At 46.0% G+C, this 23,416-nt stretch overlaps 1 protein-coding gene and 1 pseudogene across 1 annotated transcript; both read right to left on the bottom strand.

The window, feature by feature from the left end:
- Nucleotides 1-373: 373 nt before the first annotated feature.
- Nucleotides 374-7,754, bottom strand: LOC124691457 (pre-mRNA-splicing factor CWC25 homolog). The gene is made up of 4 exons (XM_047224765.1): nt 7,559-7,754; nt 7,131-7,284; nt 1,899-2,060; nt 374-1,751 (listed from the first exon to the last, which is right to left on the bottom strand). The coding sequence occupies exons 1-4, from the start codon at nt 7,744-7,746 to the stop codon at nt 570-572; spliced, it is 1,686 nt and encodes a 561-aa protein (XP_047080721.1). The 5' UTR covers nt 7,747-7,754; the 3' UTR covers nt 374-569.
- A 3,286-nt stretch (nt 7,755-11,040) lies between these two features.
- LOC124691542 lies at nt 11,041-15,353 on the bottom strand (annotated as a pseudogene).
- Between the last annotated feature and the right edge of the window lie 8,063 nt (nt 15,354-23,416).

A 23,416-nucleotide genomic window follows, 5' to 3' on the forward strand; every position in this document is an offset into this window, starting at 1 on the left:
TTTTCCAATTCCCCAATTCATTGCAACCAAACACAGCATGAGAATATTTTGCTTCATTTCGAACAAGATTGCTTCAAATACAACTGGTGATTGTTTCCGTCTAGTTTTTATTTCTAGCGTTGAAAAGATGTTCTTCAAACGACAACAAGTTAGATCCTCCAAGATTCTTTTGAATCAAATGAACAGTAAACAAACATTCGCACCCCATCAGGTTTGATGCTTAGCCCGCTTACCTCTCTTCTCTGTGGAGAAAAACAACAACATAGATTAAGATTTTTCACGCAAACAACATTTAAACGATGTACTACTCCTTAAGAGGCTAATTAATGTCGCCTAAGTGCCAAGAGAAAAAAGTTCAAACTCAACTCAAATCTTTCAGAAGAGGTGCGTGTAGAAAATTGCAATACTTATTTTTGTAAGAATTTCTGGATGAAATAATGTGGGCAATATCTTGTACATATAACAACAAATTTTCTTGACATCGTCTACATCATACATAGAGATCAGAAAAAGAAGGCCAGAGCAAAGATGCAACCAGACGAACAGAGAAGCCTGAACTCCAGGGATTTTCATCGCCTGAAAGCATTGCTCTCATGGGCATCACCACCGCCCTGAGAATAATAAGCACGCCTCCTGATGCTCTCTTCGATGGTGGCGCTGCCTCCCTTCTCGGCTCCAAATATGCTCTTCCTCTCATCCTGTAAGAAATTCTTCCCTCTGAACTGATTTGCAGACACGGTGGCCGCCTCTTTGAGGTCATCATCTGCAGCCTTCTTGAGCCTCTTCCACCTCTGCTCCTCGTGGACCTCGGCGTCATCCTGCATCTGTCGCAGCCGAGCTTCCCTCTCCTCTTCAGACATATGGTGAACACCCCCTCGACGACGGTTCACTGCAGATCCATTGTTCCTGCCCTGTTGGCTTTCTTGTCTTCGCCGGTCTTCTGGACCCAGGTCCCTGCCCTGCTGGCTTTCGTGTCTTCGTCGGTCTTGTGAACCTATCTCTCTGCCCTGTTGGCTTTCTGGTCTTTTTCGGTCTTCTGAACCTAATTCCCTGCCCTGTTGACTATCCTGTCTTCTTCGGTCGTCTGAACCTAGTTCAGGATGCGAACGGTGTTTAGAAGTGGAATTGTCGTTATTGCCGACATCTCCAGTACTTCTTTGCTTCGAGTCTGAGCTATCATGCTTTGGATAAGCATGGTGGCGGTCTGACCCCGAATAATGTTTCCTCCTATCATCAGCATCCGACCGATCGCGTCGTGAACGATCATCATGCTTTGGCACCTCCTGCCTTCTTCCCCTTGGTTCATGATCGTCTGGCATATCCCGTCTTCTTCTCCTTTCATCATCTTCTGGCATATCCCGTCTTCTTCTCCTTGGTTCATCATCTTCTGAAATTTCCCGATGTCTTCTCCTCGGTTGATCATCTTCTGATGTGTCCTGTCGTCCTCTCTTTGGTTGATCATCTTCTGGCATCTCTCTCCTTCTTTTCCTTGGTTCATTGTCTTCTGTATCCGAAGATTCTTGTCTGCTATCTTTCTTCTTATGCCTTGACCTATTCACTTCCTTCTTATGCTCTGGGGCAGAAGGAACTCTCTTTCTTCCTTCATCCTTGCCATCACTTGTTTCATCTGAATCTGAATTTTCAGCTGAGTGGTGCCTCTTACTCTTTGACTTGTGATGGCGGTGTTTTTTGTGCTTTCTCTTCTCTTTCTTTTCTTTCTTTTCTTCCTTTTGAATTTTCTCTGCTTCTATCTACACAAGCAAGATTGTATCAGGGAGTGTGTTCAGATGAAATCATTAGAAACCATCCATAGGCTGCTATGTGTGGATGAGTCTGCTTGCTAGTTCTAATTCAGATCCACAGAATCCAGGATTTCACATTTTGAGACAAAAACTTACTGATTTCTTTATCTCAGCCATCTTGATTGGATTATTTTTAATCCTTGCAATGGCATCCTGCTCTCGCTGCCTAATCAGGAGTAGAGGATCAGAGTGAAGTTTCCTCCATGTGTCATTTGCAGATTGAGGCTTTTCTTCAAATAAAGCTCCTAGAGAATTTTCCTGAAAATGTAGAGAAATAACATATGTAAGCATCGTAACTACGAAATCAATTAAACCGTAATAGTAATGTTATGAATAGGTATCTTGCTAAACTCTCAAATCAAGTTCTTCTCTCTGCAACCTAAACACTTAGGAGGCATTATTAATGCAACTATTAGAGACCCTTGACTAATTCAATACAAAACCACTAAATAAGCATATCAACCCAAAAGCAACAAAATGAGTTTAGAGAAGTTTTTAGCTAGCATGCGCCTGTCAAACTAATGCAAATCCACAAATACCACTTGACTATAAGCAAGCACGATGTACAGAAGTAACATAACTAATTCTTTAAGATTTGTATCTGTCATACTAAGTGCAAATCAACAGAGATCAGTGGAGCAGAATCATACCAAGATTGTATCTCTGCAACCCAAACACACGGGAGGTATTATTAATGCAACTATTAGAGACCCTTGACTAATTCAATACAAAACCACTAAATAAGCATATCAACTCAAAAGTAACAAAATGAACGCACAATTTACGGAAGTGTTTAGCTAGCATGCGTCTGTCAAACTAAGTGCAAATCCACAAATATCACTTGACTAGAAGCAAACACGATCTACAGAGGTAATATAACTAATTCTTTAAGATCCTTATCGGTCATGCTAAGTGCAAATCAACAGAGATCATTGGAGCAGAATCATACTAAGGCGGTATCTGTGCAACCGAAACACACATTGAGAACAAGCAAGTGCGTGTGGGTAGGGAGGTCTCTGGGGCTATCCACGATACTCACCTGGCGTACGAGGGCTGGCGAGTGCGAGAGAGAAAGAAAAACGCAAAAGAAAAAAAAGCTGGGCGAGCAACGAAAAAAAAGGTGAAGTGGATTTGTCTCACGCTTCTTCTCCCCACACGCAAACTCCTCCATCTCCCAGTCCCAGCGGCGGCCGCGGCTGCTCCCCACGCCCTCATCTTCTTCCTCTCGTCCGCTCCGGCCGATTCCTGGTCTCCTCCACCGCCATGGCTTCATCTGCATCGTCAGCCCGTGGTGGAAGCAGGCAGGAGCAACTCAACCGCGGAGGCTCGACGGCCAGAGTGACGGCGACCGGCGCGGCCCTAGATTGCCATATCGGCCCTCCCAATGGCCGGGATGCGCCACCCCTTGCTCTCGTCCCCAAGCCCCAACAGATCGAAGGCCGAAGTGCCGCGCATCACGGCGGCAGTTTGGACTGAGGTACGTGATTCCCAATTTTTCTCATTGTATTGTCTCCATTTTCTCTATTGTCATCGATGGATGGATCAAGTTGCAAACCACGATTGTTGCACAGAGTACATCTGATTCATCAGCGTATCTTAGGGATAATCATCTAAGTACAGATGTATGCCACACACTGATATATAGTTTGTGATTTCACGTCCTCTTGATTGATTGATGTGTGAAACAATCATACTATTATGTTGCATTTTGCTATTTGGCATTTGTTGTTGTTCATTTACCACTTTTTACTTTCAATGTTGGTTTACAGAGCTGCAGGCGCGGGGTATTCTCTGCCCACTTCCAATCGTGCCCCCATTTACAACTTTTTATTCCTTGGGATTGTACAATGCACTCTGTCTTGATGAATTGGTCACTTGCCAAGGCTTCAGTTATAAGAGAAGGAGTTTCCTTGTGAATAATGGAGCTAATTTAGTGACAAGAAAGCAACTATCAACTACAACACATACATGTTTAGAATACTATTCCGAATGGTTTGGTCAAAATCAAGGATCTGGGTCATCTAGCTATACTGAAAGGCTATCTTTGTGATATTTTTTCCCTGTTGCTTTCGTAAGTACATTTGATGCGTACTATCATTTATGGAAAAATTTCGGTGCAAGATTTGCCCTAATCATTTTTGTGACTTCTACTTTTCTTGTATTTCTACAGGAATCATAGAGTGCTTCCTAGCATGTTAACAACCCCTCATCTATCCATGTTATTTTCAAAGATCCAATAGTTGCAGTAACTCTAATCTATTTTTTTTTGTATGCATCAAAGTGATGAATCGGCTTGACATCCATCATCTTTCATTCAAGGTATATAAACATGCAAATCCAGTTTATTATATCTCTCTCTTTGAGACGAATCCTTTAAGTGACCAGGTTTTATTATACTGGTAGTGTAAATAGGATGTCTAACTCTTCTCAGGAAAGTAAGTTGCACTTCATGCGCTATTGGAAGGGAGCAATATTTTATCAGAATTTTGGCACTATATCCTAATCTAAAGTGGTGCTTATGAGAATTTGACTTGAAAAATACACTACCGCATACCAGATCAGATAAAGATGTCACAAAATTGAATTTGGAGGACAACCGTCAGCGAGCTTAAGGACGTTGCCTTAGTCGCTCCTTATGTATGTGTACAATTTGGTCCCTTTTTGTGACTTGTCGTCATGTGTTGGGGCCCAAGACTTATTTTTCGGTATGTGTTTTGCCCTTGTATTTTCATGCATGTTCATGTCTGCTTTGATTTGCCAATTGGATATAACCTCACACTCCTATTTGGCAGATGTTATAGGTCAGGTTGTTCATGATTTTAAACTGACACATGTTCTCATGACCACCAATACACTAGACACTGTAAATATAGGGCCTCTGCTCTATGAGATCAAAGGTTTGGTCTTTGTGTTCACTTATTTTTGAGTTATATTCTTTCCGTGGGCTAACATTTGTGCATAATGATTGGGCAAGCCAACAAAAGTATTAACTAATTGGCAACGGATAGAGAAAAGCATATTCACGTGGCAGGGTGTCGCCTTGTTGCAGATAACCACATGGAGTTCATCACTAAGAATGTATCGCCTCATACTTTCTATTGACTGTTTTGTCTGCACTGACTTCTGTATACGACTCATACATTACATGTTAATGTACACAGGAATTTGCTTTAAAAAAATTGTAGTGAATGATGGAAGACGTACCAAATGAATTTTAATTTTTAAAGCATTACTTAAAGGATCCACATAGTTATGCTTTGGGTTAGTTTTTTAAATAGGATCTTTCTAGGAACTTTTCCCCTTTGTACAAATTCTTGCCTCTGTTGTTGCCGCTGCAGGCCAGCAAGACGGTTGGTGTCACTGATGAAGAGTGCATGTTTTTTCTGATTATGGAATGATTTGGACACATATAGAGTATTACTTCCTTTAGCTTGCAAGATATGTTATGATCTCATGCCCCATCCACTTAGCTAACTTTTGTGTTGAACTAGGAATTTGGGATTAGCTATTTACGGATAGCCAAGAAGGACATGTCCCTCTTAGAGGACCTCTGATTGGTGGATTCTGTTGTTGTCATTGTCTTACATCATTGAGAGAAAAGTCAATCCATTTTTAGCGTTATTTGCATGGAAAATTTATTATATAACATGGCAATATTTGACATGTGTTAAACATACAAAATACTGGTCTAGCTTCATTAACGATGCATAGGAAAATTAAAATTTAATGCATTTGTCAGTACAAAGCTCATATAACATTGTCTAACTTTCTACTCCCTCTGTTCAGGTAAGTGGCAATCAAAGTAACCCTACTTTTCTTTTTAATCCTTGTTTACACATAGAACAGCTATATTCTAACTGTATGCCATGTGGTACTTTAGATTGCAAGCAAGGCTAGCGCTCAATTATGGCTCGTGGACCAATGAAAAAACACGGAAGCAAGGCCAGCACCCAATCCTTGCATGCCACGTGACCCTCTCAAGATTAACCTTACTGTAAGCACTTCATTTGAGATATTCCAAAATGCTCACTTATTGTTAGCCCAATTGTTTTAGCTTCTAGGAATTCAATCAATATTAACTTCCAAAATTTTAGAGGTGCTTGTGTGTTCACGCAGAACCATCGACAAATGATTTAGTGACAATATTATATACGAAAATTATTGTTCGTGGATGAAAAAGTTATTGTGGTTTTCAGTTTATGGTGATCTTTATTATTATTTTCATTAACTTCTATCGTTTTGGTATATATGTGCTATGCTGGCATCTACTTACAGGTGGATATTTTCTTAATATTTTGAGGAAGCAATATCTGAGTTATAGCACTATGACTGACTGGTTTCTTTTTAACATATTTTCACCTGCTAATTATCGTATTGTTGATAAAGAAATCTTCCATATCTCTTGATGCTACAAAAACGAAAGAAATTTGGATTTTCCTTATCTGGGTATGGATTAGCCAGGAATCTTGTTTTTCTCTGCATAGATTTTTGCGTAGCAGCATGTGTTATTTCTGTACATAGTGGTTATTGCCTTTACTCACAAGTAACTCTCCTCTTTTTATCTCAATTTTTTTGTATTCAGATGTATAAAATAATTTACTCCCATTTCGATGTATTAAAAAATTTACTCCCATTTCAATTTTCCTTTGTTAAATATTTGATGGAGAAGAGTTCCAACTCGATGGACATGCATATTTTTTGATTGCCGAAGAACATGCATCTATCTTTACCAAGATGTATAGTTTTCATTACTTGTCAGAAGATCCCTCTGATTCTGTTGTTGATTTCTGTTGTAGGTATTACTATCATTTTCATACCATGACGATAATTTGCAAGCACAGCTTAGTTCGGATTCAGTCTTCTCCCGATGACTTCTTTGGTGTGTGCATCTTTTGTTTATGTAAACTTGTATAAAGCACATGTGGTAGCTTAGTTCAGGTTTGGTCCATCTTTCCACTGATCTTTGATCTTTTTCATGTAGGATTGTTAGTTTCAGTAAACAATTAGGTCCTCATTTGGTATTTCATTGGATACAGACTTGAATGCAGTGTGTGTGCAAACAGAACAGAGCATGACTTGATTGACAATGCCGATTGATAGCTTTTTGATTGGGCAGCAATTGGCCTGCCACTGACCGGCGAGGAGGCGCCCCAAGGGGCGCCCCAACCACTAGTGATGTATTATTGGCGCAAGTATTAAGAGACCCTTGAATAATTTAACACAAAACCACTAAACAAGCATGTCAATTCGAAAGTAACAGAATGAACACACGATTTATAGAAATTACATAAATATCATCACCGGGGAGATAAGGAATGACTGCGGTACCTTGGAAGAGCCAGCAGCACTGGCTGGAGCAGCAGAGGATGATGCGGCGGCAGCTGCCGCTGGGGCAGGTTGCTGCAGTGCTTGGAAGCCATCCGAGCTCCCCTTGCCGACTGCCAACCCTGACTCGTAGAGGAATTCCAACCTCTCCTGCCTCCTGCAAACAATGACATCAACATATAAGCAATTCAAATTACAGCTCGCACGACAGACCGAAATGAACAGATCCAACGAAGAGCTAATTTCAGATCGTGCAAAATTCTCGCCCAAATCGCATACGAATCGGCAGAAGGCGCGCCGAAACAGGCTGCGGATTCGAATCGACCGCCGCTCCCGAACGCGTCAATTGTCTGGCCACTAACTATCACCCCCAAATGTTTTTCGACCCGAAACCCTAGGTAAATAACAAACGAGTAGATAGATGTGCTTACGGCTTGAATCCTGCCTGCTCCTGTATGGCGCGGAACTCGGCCTTCTCCCTCTCCTCCTTGAGCTGCTTCTTGTACTCCTCGATCTTGTGCTGCTCCTCCTTCTCCTTCTGCTCCGCCACCCACACCTTCTCCACGTTGCGGAGGCTCCCCGTGTGCCACCCCTTCTTGTTCAGAAACTTCATCCCCATGGCGGGCAACCCTCCCCTATTCCTCCCACTCCCTCGATTCCGGTACCGGCGGCCTGCCGGCTCCTCCCTTCTCCCTCACGGACTTCGCGAATTCGCCTCCAACTCCGCCGCGTCTGCTTCGAAACGAGAGAGAAGAGGAGAGATCGGGGGGAGGTAGCCAAAGCGCAATCCGCCGCCTCGGTGACAGCGATTAGACGGTAAGGAGTACTTCCCGTGTTCGGCTTTGGAAAGCGTATTTCGTACGGAAACGAGACTGGGCCTCTGTGCTACACAACCAGATATATTAGCTGGGCCATCTCTACCCGGTGGGGAATTTTTTGAGCCGTGGAGCCCTGAAGCTGTTCCTCATTTATTTTCTTTTTTCTTGTTTTTTCGTTTCCTTATTTTTTTCAAAAAATATGTGAAAATGTTATTTGATGTACTACATAATATTAATTTACAAATCAACAAACGGAATATTTACGTACTCCATATTTATGAACATTTGATTTAGAAATGCATGAACATTTTATGCATTGCGCGCGACCAATTTCTATACACGCTACTAGGTACATCAGAATCAAATATCTTTGCTTAGGAGCACCCCGGGCGGGATACCTTTCTTTTTTCGCGCATTATAAAATGTATAAAAAAATACACACCATGTGTACTGCGTGTGTGCAATGTGCCTTATTTACCCGTGCACCGTTATACTTATAATGCGGTGTGTTTGTACTTACGAGTGCATTGCAAGTACTTACATGCTTACTTTCAAATGCCGTATGCTTCTACTTACCGGTGCATTGCGTGTACTTCCAACTGCACTGCACTTGTACTTATCGATGCCACACACGTAAACTAGCACACGTACATACAAGTACGCCAAAAAAGAAGTACTTGACGTAATACTAGACTGATCTTTTTAATGTGAAATCTAGCTTCAAAGATATTGACAAGATGAACAAAACGATAAAAAGCATTTTGTAATTTGGACGGGCAGTTCTATAGATATTTCATTTTGAGTGACGAGAAAAAGCATGTACAACATCTCGTGTCGGAAGAGACATCACACTAAAATTCTCTTACTGTGAGAGTTGTCAAGCATGTTACACAAAAGCGAACGAAACTTTGTGGGGGTTGGCCTTTTTCTAACGAAGTCATATTTCTTGCATGATCCTCTAGAAAAACGTTTTTGTTTGGGTCGATGAAAAAAAATTCGCCTATTCCTGTATGTTTGATTCGGACCATGTGGCAGTTATCTCTGTTTCTTTCTGTAGACGGCTGATCAAACGTGACTGAAAGTTGACCAAAAAATGCAGTCACATTGTTTACCAAAAGTGACTATAAGTTCAAAATTCTCAGTCACTTCTTTTGTGTGGGCTGCTGAATAAAAGTGACTGTAGGTTAACGAATTTTCAGTTACTCCCAGTTCAGCTTTTGGTTTTGGACAGCGGAGCTAGAGATGACAGTTTCAAAGGGCCTCGATATAACCTCCTGTTTGACCCCTGTTTTGCTTCAGTTTCTTCAATCTATTGTGCATCCATTCTTTAAATTAGACCATTATTTTGAAGAAAATTTGATGGTAAGACAACACCATATGATTTTTTTCCAGGTAAACACCATTATTTTATTTTTTTTGAAACGGAGGCAAAAGCTTTGCCTCATCCATTAATTAAGAAGGAAGTGCCCAATTTTTAGGAGAAAATTGGGCGAAAACCAACAACACACACTGGACACCCCGGCCAACCTGGCTACCCACACGGAGCACACACGCCATCGAGAAGAAAAGCCATCGATGAGGATGTCATCGAGCGTCATCGTCGTCACTCCTCCACGAGCCAGCGATTCCGACTTCACCTTAGACGACCGCCACCGAGATCCTCGCCGCGAACGACAATGGAGCCAAAGTGAGCCTATGCCAAACAGTCGACCCCCAAACACGTCGAGGAGGAGGCAGCTCCGACTTCAACCGTGACCTTCATAGGAGAAAGTTGCACACCTTGCACCGACGCAAGCACCAATCAAGTGGCATCGTTGCCACAAGTCGCCTCGCAGCTCCGACTTCACCATCACGGCAGGTGTGACGAAGGACATGCCGCAACTCCGATCCGCTCACCATTGTCATCGTTGCCACGCAGCCCACAACGCCAACACCAACCATCTTCCACGGGTCCCTCCGACCAAAGCAGCTCCAAATCGATGCCCTCAAGAGGGAAGACGACACAAGAGCGCCGCCATCGACCGATCACGGCGGATCTAGGGATTACCCCGGCGCTTTTCCAGACATGATGACAAAATATCACCTCGGCGAAGCCTTCAAGAAGGAAGCGGCGCCCGAAGCCGTCGCCATCGCCGGCCTCGGCCAGCGCCGGCCGGCCGGCCACCGAGGACAAGGCATTAGCCCGGAGCATATCACGCCATCATGCTTCATGCTTACGGCCAGACCACCTCCCTTTCCTCAACCACCATCACCACCACGGTCGCCACACCCGCCCCGACCACGGATCGCACCGCCGGCCGACCTCCGGGCGCCGGCAGAAGACCACCACCACGAGCTCCTCCGCGCCACCCGAACACGCCCCTGGGAGGGCCGCCACTGGCCAGGGCCACCGCCCTAGCCCACGAACATCGGCGAGCTCCAGCCGCTGCAGGTCTGGGCGGAAAACGCCCAGCACAGAACACCCCGCAGCCCCGCCTTGAGCTCGACCTTCGCCCGCGCCACCACGCCGGAGAAGCCGGCGAGCAGCCGCCGCCACCACCTTGACCCGCCGCGCGGCCCCTCGCGGCCCAGATCGGGCCCGGATGGCCCGCTCCGCCCGCCGGCACCTCCAGCTGCGCCCAGCCGCCGAGGCCGCCGCGTCCGGCCGCCGAGGCCGCCGCCTGCGCCGCGCGGTGCCGTCCAAACGGCCGCCGCGACGAACGCCCCGCCACCATCTGCCCGGGGCCGCCGCCCCGGCGTCCGAGCTCCGCCGCACGCTGCGACCGGAGGACCCCCGCCGCCCTTTGGGAACGGGGCCCGCCGCCACCGCGGCAAGGGCCGGCGGCAGCGGCGGCAGGGAGGAGGGGCAGAGAGAGGCCGGCGGCGGGGGGCGCAAGGGTTTCCCCCGAGCCGCCAGAGGAGGGCGACGCGGGGGTCGTTTTTTTTACAAAGCAATTTTACCCCGCTGCTGTGCACTTTTGGTAAACACCATTATGACTTGACAGTAATAACTACTGAGAAATATCAACACATTTTCACCTTCCTATTTTCCTAAAGAGCCGGTGCTTTGCAAAATTGCCTCTCATTCAAGGATTATGTGGAGAGCACAAGAAAACGATAATCTAGAGAAGCTTACACTTTGAAACGAAAATAAAGAAGCTTACACTTTGAAACGAAAATTAACATGGCCTACTACACAAAGAGGACTGAATTTTTGTCCTGGTACAGCTACGGCCGACGGCAGGTGAACATCCGTCCAACATTACAGGGGAGGTCTTGCATGATTTACAGAAAAGCTTCTCACAGAACAAAAACTTTCTTATGCACAAACAAGAAGCCCAAGCATGGAACACCTCCTGCACAAGAAGGAACAGTATTCTTGAATGTACACGCCTGCCAGCCAGCCAGCCAGCCAGCCTGAAACAATTCAGGGTTGGGGCCTAAAAATTGATCGAAAATGGCTCGAGTCTGCATCTCTACGAACACCCTACCTGACTTCCACCAGACTAGATGGATTTTTCTTGATGTTGGTTCAACGTTTCTTCCTCCAGCTGGTAGACCTCTTGTCACCTGAGACTTTTCTCGGGAGGTTCAAGAGGGAATTTACGCGTGTCACGCCTTCGAGCGCAGACCATTCCTCCTCCTCGTTTGTGGATATGCAGTCAGCCAGGCTGCGGGCAGACCCACACCTTTCAGGTTGCTTTGAGACAGGAGGTTCGTCCACCGGTATGATCTCATCAACATTTCTTACCGTTGACGAGTGCTCCAATGTGGGCTCTGGGATTTTCTCTTCTCTGGAGATATGTTCATTTACATCTGCGCTGTCTTCATTAATCTTATTACTGGTATCTGTTATCAAAGCATCCTCCGCAGGTTCTGGCTTTCCACTGTTGGCTTCGCTCTCTTCTACCAAGTCAGGTGATTTTCCATGGTCTAAGAATAAGCAGACAGCAGCGCAGTCATCTATCTTGGATGTTGGGAACTTCAATCTCCAAGATCTGACAGCACAATCAACGAGAGCCCTGGCAGCTGTTGCTCGAGATGGAGCTGCAGCTACAATGTCAACAGCATCCTTGTTTGAGAGAACGTCCCAGACCTACATCAATTGAGTTTTTCTGAATATTACAGGGTTGAATCGGTTGAAGGATGTAAAATCTGCAAGTTCGAACATATGGAATTTCTAGTTTGAAGGGCCATTTTAAGTAAAACGGTAAGAATCATACCCCATCAGTGGCAAGTATTATAAACTCATCCTTTTCAGTAAGACGGCGATATGATATCTCTGGAACAGATATTAATCCATAATCTTTAAGGCAGAAGTCCCCAAAAGCTCTTGCCATTGCCAACCCAGGAGAATCATTATTTGGCAACCATACTCTTGAAACTTCTGGTTCATCTTGAAGAGCAAAAACCCGTCCTCTGCATTGCTGGATCCTCGCAGCTTCCTCTGAAGAAAAAAAACAAATGAAGCATAAATATTAAAAGAACCAAAAGGAAGTGATCGATCTGGAGAAGTGATAGTTCGATCAAGGAATGCATAACTGAAAACCCAAGATAACAGGTGAAATGACCAGCGAGAGAAATGAGCATACTGGGAAGGTTAGGCTTCAAATCAACAGTGAGTTGTACAGCAGTTAGATTGTTAGCAGCATCTCGTGTTGCCATTACTGCTCTCGAGTCCCCAAGATTTCCAACTACAAGATCCCATCCCTGGAGAGTAAGCCATGTCCAGTTCATACCACCAATTAAAATTATATTCACACCACTTGTTTTCATAAGCTTCAATCAGCTATTTATACACGAACATTAGGGTAAGTTTAGAAGAACCAATTACCTGTTTGACCAATGTGACGGCCGTACTACCACTGCAAAAGCAATCAATTGTGGGATGCATCTTGAGCTCCTTGTCCATCGATTTGAAAGCCTTCAAATAAGAGTGCTTAAGTGGAAGGAACGTCTCAGGGAGCATATCACTTCCATCAACACCGACAGACTCACCCCATTCATCATCACCAGCACCTGCTGTTTTCTTCGGAGTTTAAACTTCCGGAAATGCTTCCATTTAGATGAGGACTAGTGCCCCCATTAGCACTGGTTTTCCATTGAGTGAGTAACTTAACAGGAAGAGAATCTCTAACTTTCCTGGCGACAAAATGACCGTATGGCCCGTGACCATCAAATACGCCACAGAAGACACTATCACCTGAATTGAAACTCTGCCATAAAAACAAGGGTACATCACATATCTGTCAAGCAATAAAATTTAATGGAATAGAAGTGTCTGCTTTTCCTGCAGTATCAAGTGATATGGTCAGCTAGTAGTGACTATTGTTAATTTGTTCTAAAGTAAATGCAGTTAATGCACATAATTTGCACAAAAGCACCAATGAAGTGGGTTGAGTTACAGATGAAATCTTATTTGTCTGTTATGCTTATATTTCACCATGAAAAAATAAGAGTATGGTAGAGTGAGCGAGTGACTTCACTAAAGATTTTGAAGAGACAAAATGCAGGAAATGTACCTACAGCGGAATCAGATAATCAGACTTCAATTAGAAAAGAACCTAAGAAACCAAGGTGAAACCCAGTAGCTACTCAATGTAATGTCATAGGGCATCATGACTATAAAATCAGTAGTTTTATTTCGTAACCATTGCAAATGACAATCTGTGATTTCTCAGAATCTACATTAAGGAAGTTTCTATTACTCATAGCGAAATGTGGAAAGAGGAGAATTTTTTGACTGCCAGTATAACTTATGTCTCAAAGAAATGACGATATACGGAAAAAAAAAACATTGTCAAGGAGAAGGAATAAAGCCAGGACAGAGATAAAGGCTGATTCAGTTCAACTCCAACATAAGCAGTAAGAAAATTGTGAAGTAAGTACCTCTCACTCCAATAAAATAAGTACCATTTTGCTTTCAATGTTATCACTCAAAAGCACTACTCTTAGAATCTTCAGGCGTAACACCTCTTTACTGTCCAATTAAGTACATGATCCTTCATGCATCTCTAAAGTGTTTCTTAAATACCTGCATACATTTAGCTAATCCTAGTTCTAAAAAAATGAGAAAAAAAAATCCATATTGCACTTCTCTTCAGTTGAACTCCAGTTGCTATCACAACATACAACTTAAGGAACCACTATAGCACTTAGCTGAACTGGTTAATTGATTGAGATGGATCCTAGATAGAGCAAGTCAGCTATCAATAGCCAGTGCTAATCACTCGACCTCTCAATCATGCCCATGTGAAGAAAGGAATAAGAACAAAACATTGTTTTGCATAGAAGAAGAGAACAAAACAAAGAAAGGTATAAACATTTGTGGAAGATCTTGCTTGCACTATACACAAAGTCTTGAATCCAGATAAAGACAGGCACAGAGCTTCAATGTCACAACTAATTCCTGTCTCATCTATCAGAAAACATTTTTTTAAATACCATGAACACTTCAGAGCATAAACAAAAAATAGGAAACTACTCTTTCTCATGAAAGCTCAAACAATCTGGAGCCGAATCCTTGCATTTCGGAACAATCGATCCAGTAGAGGAAAAAAGGGTGCATCCTTTGGAACCAAATTAAGAAATGCCCCAACTCCAAATCCACATATTACCTACATAAAACTCCATCTGTGGCAACTAAGCGTAGTACGAAATCACTAATCTGAAGTAAAATCCCCTCTCATTTCGAATGACATAATCCGTTGATAAACAAGTTTCTTGCTTCAATAAGACAATATAGAAATCCAAATCGACCAGTAATCCAGCCGCAAACCAAGTGATTGACACGAAGAAAGATCAAAGAAGACTTCCAGGAGTAAACGCGAGGAGTTGACTTAGAAAGGCGCCGGTTTGAACCAAGAATCGACCGTGGACCGAGCTCCGCCGCCGATCAGGACTCCGAATCCACCGGAACAAACGACCAAGGAGGGAACGAAAAACAGCGGTGTGCCGGCAGCTCACCTCCCACACGACCATGGCGTCCTGGTTGGTGCCCTTCCGCCCCTGCTGCGTGTGGAGGCACGCCGCCGCGCTGGCGCCGTTGGCGCACGTCCTCCCGGCGACCCGCGCGAGCTCCTCCTCCGTCATCATCTCCCCGTCTGCGCCGGGGAGCTTCCCGCCGCCGACGGCGCTGGAGAAGAAGACGCCGCCGCCGGCCGCGCCCTCCCGCTCGCCGCCGAAGCGGTGGCCCTTGCGCCACCAGTGCGGCCACGCCGGCTCGTCGCCGGGCTGGGTGGAGAGGCAGGAGCCCATGGCTGGCGGCCAATGGGAGCGCGGCAACACGGCGGAGCACAGAGTTGGGGAGTAGTAGCAGTAACTGCTGCAGCGGCGCTGTGCTAATGCTATGCTCTGCAGGTGGTTGTAGGGTTTTGATGCGTGATGTTCCCCTTCCTCGTCTTGTAGGCTTTGAGCTGAGCTTTCCCTTTTCGCATCATTTGGTTTGTGTGGCCTTCTTACATGGAGATTTGGGCTATAGAAAATTTGAGAAATGTAATTTCTGTGAGTGGGGTTAGGTTGGGAGTAGCACAATTGATTATGCTTTTCATGTCATGTGGTGTTTCAGCTTTGGGTCAAGGAATCCTAGGATGGGGATAATTTACCCTACTCCAAAATTAAATCATCTTAGAGCTATCTTAAATACTTTGCCTTGGGTGATTCTGTTTCAGTTTCTTCTTAAATCATGTGCCAACAAAAAAAATTGTTTCTTTTGTTGGGGAATAAAAAAAATGGTTTGGTTGTGCATTCTCATGGTCTTCTTATTTATTTATTTTTTGTGAAAATTTCATTGATCTATTAATAATTATCAGTAATAGGATAAATAACCTAATAAGTAATAGAAATTACAAATATGTATTGGAACCACCTAGCGATAACTACAGACACAAGCACGAGTCCAAGGCGCGCCGGTGTCCTCTCCCCTCCATTACCACAGTCGACAAAGCTTGTCATAATAGAACTTGTTGTAGTAGATAAATGGGAAGTCGTCACGCTAAGGTCACAAAGGACCATCGCAATAGAGCAGCAACCATCGTCAATGATGACAACCGTCGATTGGAAGAGACTGACATAAAACCACACCAACGAATACGAAAACCGGTCAGATCCTGAAAGATGACTCTGCGCGCCATCCGCCAGCGCTAGACACACCACTGGAGCGAGGATAGGTCGGGGAGAACCTTATTCTAATCAAAACATTGTTTTCTAAGTAATACACAACACATTTAAAAAAACTTCAGGATGTAGCTGTCGTCTCACTATCCCCAAAAAGACACTGAAAACAAGCACAAAAGGAACGGAAACTCTCTGCCAGCGAGGGACCGTGGTCTACCACATCTCGAAGGCTCCAAGGCCACCAAAGGCGAAGCGAACCGACGAAGTCACCGGCAAGGAGAACGGAACTCTAGATGGGTTTGTGGCCGCCACCTCCTAATGGCTTCACCGCTGCTCTCAGGTACATGTTCGCATGTGGCTATGTGAGTTTTTCTTTTTATTCAACTTGAGTATAACATGAAATGAAGATAAATGGTTAGTGTAGGTTTTCTAAGTTCTGGCTTTTGAATTTATCTACCATCTTGGTTTGGTATTTTCAAACAATTTTTGGGTTGGTTTTGTTAGTTTGGGAGTCTGAATTGATTGTGTCTTGATAACTAAAATGAAGAGATTATGAAAGCAAATCCAAGTACACCGCTTGTATAATTACCAATAAAAAGTACCCTGGTGGTATTGATGCTCCATAGTACCGGTACGGATCTACGTGAGGGCACAAGAAAGCATGTGGCTCTGTCTTGTAATCACATTGATGGGCGCAAGAGTACAAATATGTATGTATTTGCAGCTGTCAAAGAATCTTAGAAACTGTCGTATAAATCAGATCCATATGACAGCGCCTCTTGCCCAACATGCCACATGATGTACGTGTCCTCTTTTCCGGATCACCCTTTTTTTTTGTGGCTCAATTAGAAAAAAAAAACATACGCAGACAAGCTTACAGAGAAACCAATGCAATAGTGAATTTCATCTTGTAGAGTGGCGGCTAGTTGCCTGAAGTTTCGGGCTAAGCTGCGGTATTTAGCTGTAGTCTCAGGCGTTCTTATAGATCTTGTAGAGTGGAGCTTTGCTTCGTTTAAACTTTAGCTTTGCACCCGGGCATTTATCTCTAGTTGACAATCCGAGTTTTCTTTTCCTTCTTTTATGTTGTTGGTGTTGTCTTCGTTGTATTTTTGGCAGGTTGATAGCTTTGTTAATTTTTGGCAGGCCGCGGCGGTGACGCCGCATCGGGCGCAGCGTGGGCGGCGGGCCAGCCGGTGTCCATGGCGGCGGTGCTGTTTCTGGTGGCTGCGGCGAGGGGTGGGCCCCGATCTGGGCCTGCCGGGCCAGTTGGCTGTGCGGTGGCTGCTTCGGATGGTGCGGGTGTTCACGTCTGCGGACTTCGGCGGTCGTCCTCGATCCCCGTGTCGGTGTTGTCGGCGTCCCCTCTATGTGGCGTTCCGGCGGCGCCCACGGTGATCTTCGGTGGTTCTCCGTTGGCTGCGGGCTGTGTTGCCCTCTGCGCGTCGGCGGCTACGGGTTGGCCAGGAGGTTGCTCAGCGCTTGCAGAAGGTGGTTTGTGCCGGTCCTTGTTGGCGGGCGCGAGGTTTTGGAACTCTTCGCTGGGCGAAAGCTCTGTCTTGGCGGCCGGCCGGGACCGACGACGGTGACGCCTGTGGGCGCCGCATACTTCTTGAAGGCGTCGTCGAAGCGGGTGTTTCATGTTCTCCGCTCGGGTTCTCCGGGGGAAACCCTAGATCCCTCGCGGGATCGGGCGTGGGCGGCGCTCTTGCGTCGCTTTGCCTCTTGGGGCCTCGCTTTGGATGTCCACCGGACAAGGGGCTTGTGGAGTGTTTTGGTGGTTTTTCGGCGGAGGCGGGTTCGTCTTCGGCCAGGCGGGGCGCAGCCTCGGGGCCGGTGTGGTATTTGGAGCGGTGGCTCCGGTCTTTCGCCTCCGCTTGTTGCGTTGAGGTGTGGTGTCGACTTGGCTGGTCGTCGACCCGTGTGGAGCGCAGCCTCGGGGCTGGCGTGTGGTGTCGTGTTGTAACGGTTTTCTGCCAGTTTTCCTCATAAACGGGCCAACTCTTTTCTCCTATATCAATGAAAGGCAAAGCTTTTGCCTCGTTTCAAAAAAAAAAAATAGCTTTGTTAATTTAAAGTCGGACTCATCGAGCCTTATGTTTAAAATAATTTCATCTCGTTTTTCATACAAAAATCTTCCATCTCCGAAGGTTTACTGGTGGAGGATAGGGAAAGAGCATCACCCGAGTGTGGTCCACGTTTCAAACTTCTTTGGAACTTCTTTTCAACGTTCCTTGGTTCCAAAAGATCAAAAGAGAAGTGCTTTTTCAGCAAGGAGAGGAGGTCCTTTTGGCATGTCTTTTCTTGGTTTCCAGATTGTGATTTCCCTCCCCCCACTATTCCACATTCAGACATCCTTTTGGCCATGTCCTTTTTGTCTGCACAGGAAAAAAAAAAGAGGTATACTTAGCTTTCTCTTTGTCCTCATTAGCACGGGCACATGGACATAGGCAATGGATCATTCAGAGCGTCTGTCCCTGTCATGAGATTGAATAGTGGAGTAGGTCGCTAATTAAGCTTGCTTACATGCACGGTGATGCAGGATGGCAACACTTGTGTTGACAGTGATAGAGGTGTGCATATCCATGGGTATTCATTTCCTTTGTATTTTTTCAGAGAGAACAAGATTTATTTTCTCACGAGAGGATGAGACCGAAGGCAGGTCAACGCGGCGGTAAAGTAGTATAGTACACAGTAGTATACTAATCTTGGTCAGAGAAGCGATGTGCCGAATCCGTGGGCGTGTTCAACGTTCAGATGAGTTTTCAGAGTTGGACTGCCAAGCAGGAGAATTAAGTAAACGGTGAAGATGAGTTGGCGATGCAGTAGTCACGAGTTAGAATATGGTATATACAGCGATGAACCGTACACATATTAGATATGTTATTATATCTCTGGCCAAGTAGGAAGATACTCTCGTCCTTGTAGAGTTATCTAGTTCATAGAGCTTTGTTAATATAAATTGAAAAGCCCCTAAGATTTGTCAAACATGCAATCATGGGGAGGATCTCTTGGTAGAGAACGAACATGCAGAAGAGAGGAGAGGAGAGGAGAAAATGGTGGTTGGAGGCAAAAACGCAGACAGGTAGTAGTAGATGGCTAGTAGAGGCGGAGATCATCTGAAAATACAGTCCATGCCTGATCTGCAACCCGTTGCTATCCCAGGATTCCAGATCGTCCATGGCAATCAGCTACGTAGCGCGCACATGGACGTAGTACGTTGGTCCCTTGGCCACCGCGACCGTCCAGGGTGGAAAGGAGTTTATCGCAATGGATCAATCCAATTTAGTTTCTGGAGGGGTACAGTACAAACAATCAGTTGCATACTTGCATCACCGCAGACAGTAACGCCCATGCATGCTGCTGCCCGGCTACAACCAATACTCCTGGCTCCTGCTCCCGTGCTTGTGTGAGTGGAAAATTCGAATCTAGGGTTTTGCTTCGGTGTTCCTCCTCTCTAAACTTTGGCCTCCGTGGATGGTTTCCCTTTATTTTCAACGGTGACGGTGAAGGAGGGGGGACATGGGACACTGGTAGAAAAAAGGCCTTCCGGACAGCCCCATTAGTCGCGGATATGCAAGAACCGCGACCAATGGGACCTTTAGTCGCGGCCCTTGTGGCGAACCGCGACCAAAGGCTCGGGCCCGGGGTGCTCGGTGGCCGGCTGGTGGACGGGAGGGGCTTTAGTCGCGGTTGGCCGGGCCAACCACGACTAAATGTCCTCGAGCCCGGCCCAAAGCGCTTTAGTCGCGGTTGGTGCGGCCAGCCGCGACTAAAGCCCCTCCCTATATATACCACTCAGCCCACGGCACTTAGTCATTTGGTGCCACTTCTCTTCACAAACTTCACAAGGGGGTGTAGGGTTTGCTTTTGGCTCCTCTTATGCACACAAGGTGTTTGATGAAATGTCCCAAGAGCATGAAACAAACATGATATGAAGTGTCGGAGCCACACTTGATCTCGAGCTTCCTCATTTATTTTTTCCTCCTCGATCGCGGTTAGCAACAACTTGAACCTTTCATATATATGTGTCATTTATAAAATATGCATATGTGTGTAGTTCATTGTTTAATTTGTATTTAGTTTAACAAATGCATGATGGTTAATTATATATTTTGTATTATAATAATGCGAGATGAATCGGCAATGGATGTACGCTAGCCGACTCTCCGGCGAATTCACTACGGGTTTGAAAGATTTCCTCGTAGTGGCTAATGCGAACAAGCAGGGGGTTTTGTTATCCGTCCATGTGTTGATCTGTAAGAATCGAAGGGTTACTCTTCCTCAAGGGAAGTTCACTGCACCTGATTCGGCATGGTTTCATGCCAAGCTATAATTGTTGGACCAAGCATGGAGAAAGAGGGGTTATAATGGAAGAAGATGAAGAAGGGGATGACATCGATGAGAGCTATCTTGATCATTTCGGTGATACTTTCATGGATGATGCTTGAAGGTGGGGAAGGTGAAGGGGAAGGTGATCAAGAAGAGGCACGTGATGAGCCCGTTGATGATCTTGGTCGGACCATTGCTCGATGCACGGAGTCGGCTGCGAAGCCGAAAAGGAGAGGGAGAATTTGGATCGCATGTTAGAGGATCACGAAAGGCGTTGTACCCGGATGCGATGATGGTCCGAAAAAGCTGGGCTGCACTACTGGATTTGCTTGAAATGGAAGGCACGAGCGGGTGTAGCCGACTCGGCATTTGAAAACTTGCTGAAAATGTTGAAGAATATGTTTCCAAAGAATAACGAGTTGCCCGCCGATACGTACGAAGCAAAGAAGGTTGTACTGCCCTCTAGGTTTAGAGGTTACGAAGATACATGCATGCATCAACGATCGCATCCTCTACCGCGGTGAATACGAGAATTTGAATGAATGCCCGGTATGCACTTGCATTGCGTTATAAGATCAGAGGCGATGACCCTGGTGACGATGTTGAGGGCCAGAAACCCAGGAAGAAGGTTCCCGCCAAGGTGATTTGGTATGCTCCTATAATACCACGGTTGAAACGTCTGTTCAGGAACAAAGAGCATGCCAAGTTGTTGCGATGGCACAAAGAGGACCGTAGTACGGTAGAATATGTGAAACTCCTTCAAAATTAAAACCCAAAAGAAATAAAACAATACAAATTAAAAAGAAACCAGATTTAGGGGGAGGGGGGCTAAACCCTAAACCCTGCGGAGGCCTTTAGTCGCGGTTGGCCAGACGAACCGCGACTAAAGGTCCTCTGCCCTGGCGCACGCCTGCTGCCCACGTGGACGGGCCTTTAGTCGCGGTTCGTAAGGAACCGCGACTAAAGGGGGGGGGGCCTTTAGTCGCGCCTAATTGGTCGCGGTTGCGCAACCGCGACTAATGGCAGTTGCCAACCGCGACCAAAGGCCATTTTTCTACCAGTGGGAGCACACCTCACAAACATGTCTATCTTGCTATTGCACCAACGAGAGAGGCCTAGTATGAGACGAGCTTCCAGCAACACCTAAGGGCATCCAGCGGGTCGACCCAAATGGTCCTGGGATGTTTGAAACGGTCCACGCGGACAGGCGGACATGCCGCGCACGCTCCAGCGGGGCGACAGAAACGGACCGACTCGCGCGGACCGACCTATCCGCTCCCCAAATTTGGGACGCCGATGCGTCGGGCCGGACAATTCGCGCGACCACCCATGTCCTCCCTAGAAGACAATGGTCCCTTCCGCCAGTGGCGCACACATTCCCTCCAAAATCCCTTCCACAGAAATTTTGTCGCCGGGAAAGCCAATGGAAGCTATGGATTCTGCCACCACGCCTACCACGGCCACCGCCACACCTGCCTCGCCTACCGCCGGGAAGAAGCAGGCGGGAAAAAAAGAAGGCCGCGGGGGATATGACAACGGAGGAGCGCCGGGTCTAGTCGAGGAAGGCGACAACTACACTCAATATGACGGCACTCAGTACGATGAGGTTCATGATGGCTACTCCATTGACGACCGGCCACAAGTTGGAAACAACGGTTTCACCCAGGGCATGGGCGACGGTGTCACCCAAGACATGACCGAGGAAGTCACCCAAGCCACAGCGGCTACATTGGCCGCGTCACTTGCCGCCACGGTTGCCGATGGAAAGAAGGTTAGGCAAAGGATGGCAAGCTACACCGTCAAAGAGGACAAGATGCTATGCGCCACTTGTATTAAGATTTCCCAAGATCCACTTTTCTTATTGTGCCTGCGCGGGCAAGTACTTCCATGAGAATAGGTTGTTGTTAGAAAAAACCCTTCTTTAGCACACCCAAAGAGCTCTCCCTTGCAAAAAGGCGGGGATTCATCCATGCGGAGTGTAGCCGGTTCCAAGGCTCATTCGAGACGGTTTCCGGAAGGCAATAAGCGGTGTCTCGGTACGTTGACATGGTAAAACTCTTCCCCCCTCTCAATGTTCCTAGCACATATGAGAGCATATACCATTGATTGTTGTGCGTGTGTGTAGGTTGTTTATGCTTTGGAGCACTTCAGTCCACCTACGACAACAAGGGTACAATGAGCCATTGTTGGATGTTACTCAAGGGCACCAAGAAGTAGGAAAAATGCTACGCCCTTTGGCAGAAACTCGATATGGCAAAGAAGAAGGGAAATTGCAATTCATCAACGGACGGTACCATTGATCTTGAATACGATGGCAAAAGCCTAGGCACTGACGCAACCGAAGAGGCAGGCGGTGGTGGCCGTGCCAAATGTCCGGCTAGCCACAAGGCAACGAAGACCGACATGCACCGTCAAGCTTCCTTGATCTTCAACTGAGAGCTCTTAAGGTGGAAGAGGCCCTTGCGAAGTATAGGCTCGTCGAGGCCAAGGCCAAGGCAAGGGTCATGGATGCCGATGCCAAGTCTATGGTCTTGCAGGCCGAAGCCAAGATCATGGCCGAGGAGATCCGGATCATGCTCACGGACTTGGCCACCATCTCCGATCCCGTGAAAAGGGTTTGGATCGAGAAGAAGCAAAAGATGATCCTTGGATGCGATGATTGAAGGGCATTGGCATAGATGACTGCCATTTGGATGAAAGTAACAACTTTTTAGGTGAAACTTGCTACTTTTTGGATAAATTGTAAGATATATTATCTAACTTTGCACATTTGGAAGCAATTTGCCATAGTTAGCGTTGCCTGGAGGGCAACGGCGTATGTTTGCCGCATATTATGTTTATCTGCCATGTTTTTGTATTTCAACTTAAAATGAAGCGGCCGTGTCGAACGTCAACCCAAACGGATAGAAACAGATCGTTTTAATCGTTGATTTAAGTCGGTCCGCTGCCCTGAGTCGCCATTGCGTCTAATCGGAGTAATGGATAGACGATGATGTGGACGCCTCGGAGCCAGGAGCAGATTGCATGGCCGGTACGGGGATGCTGCAT

Source organism: Lolium rigidum, chromosome 1 (assembly GCF_022539505.1).
Source record: "Lolium rigidum isolate FL_2022 chromosome 1, APGP_CSIRO_Lrig_0.1, whole genome shotgun sequence".
In the NCBI taxonomy this organism is placed as follows: domain Eukaryota; kingdom Viridiplantae; phylum Streptophyta; class Magnoliopsida; order Poales; family Poaceae; genus Lolium; species Lolium rigidum.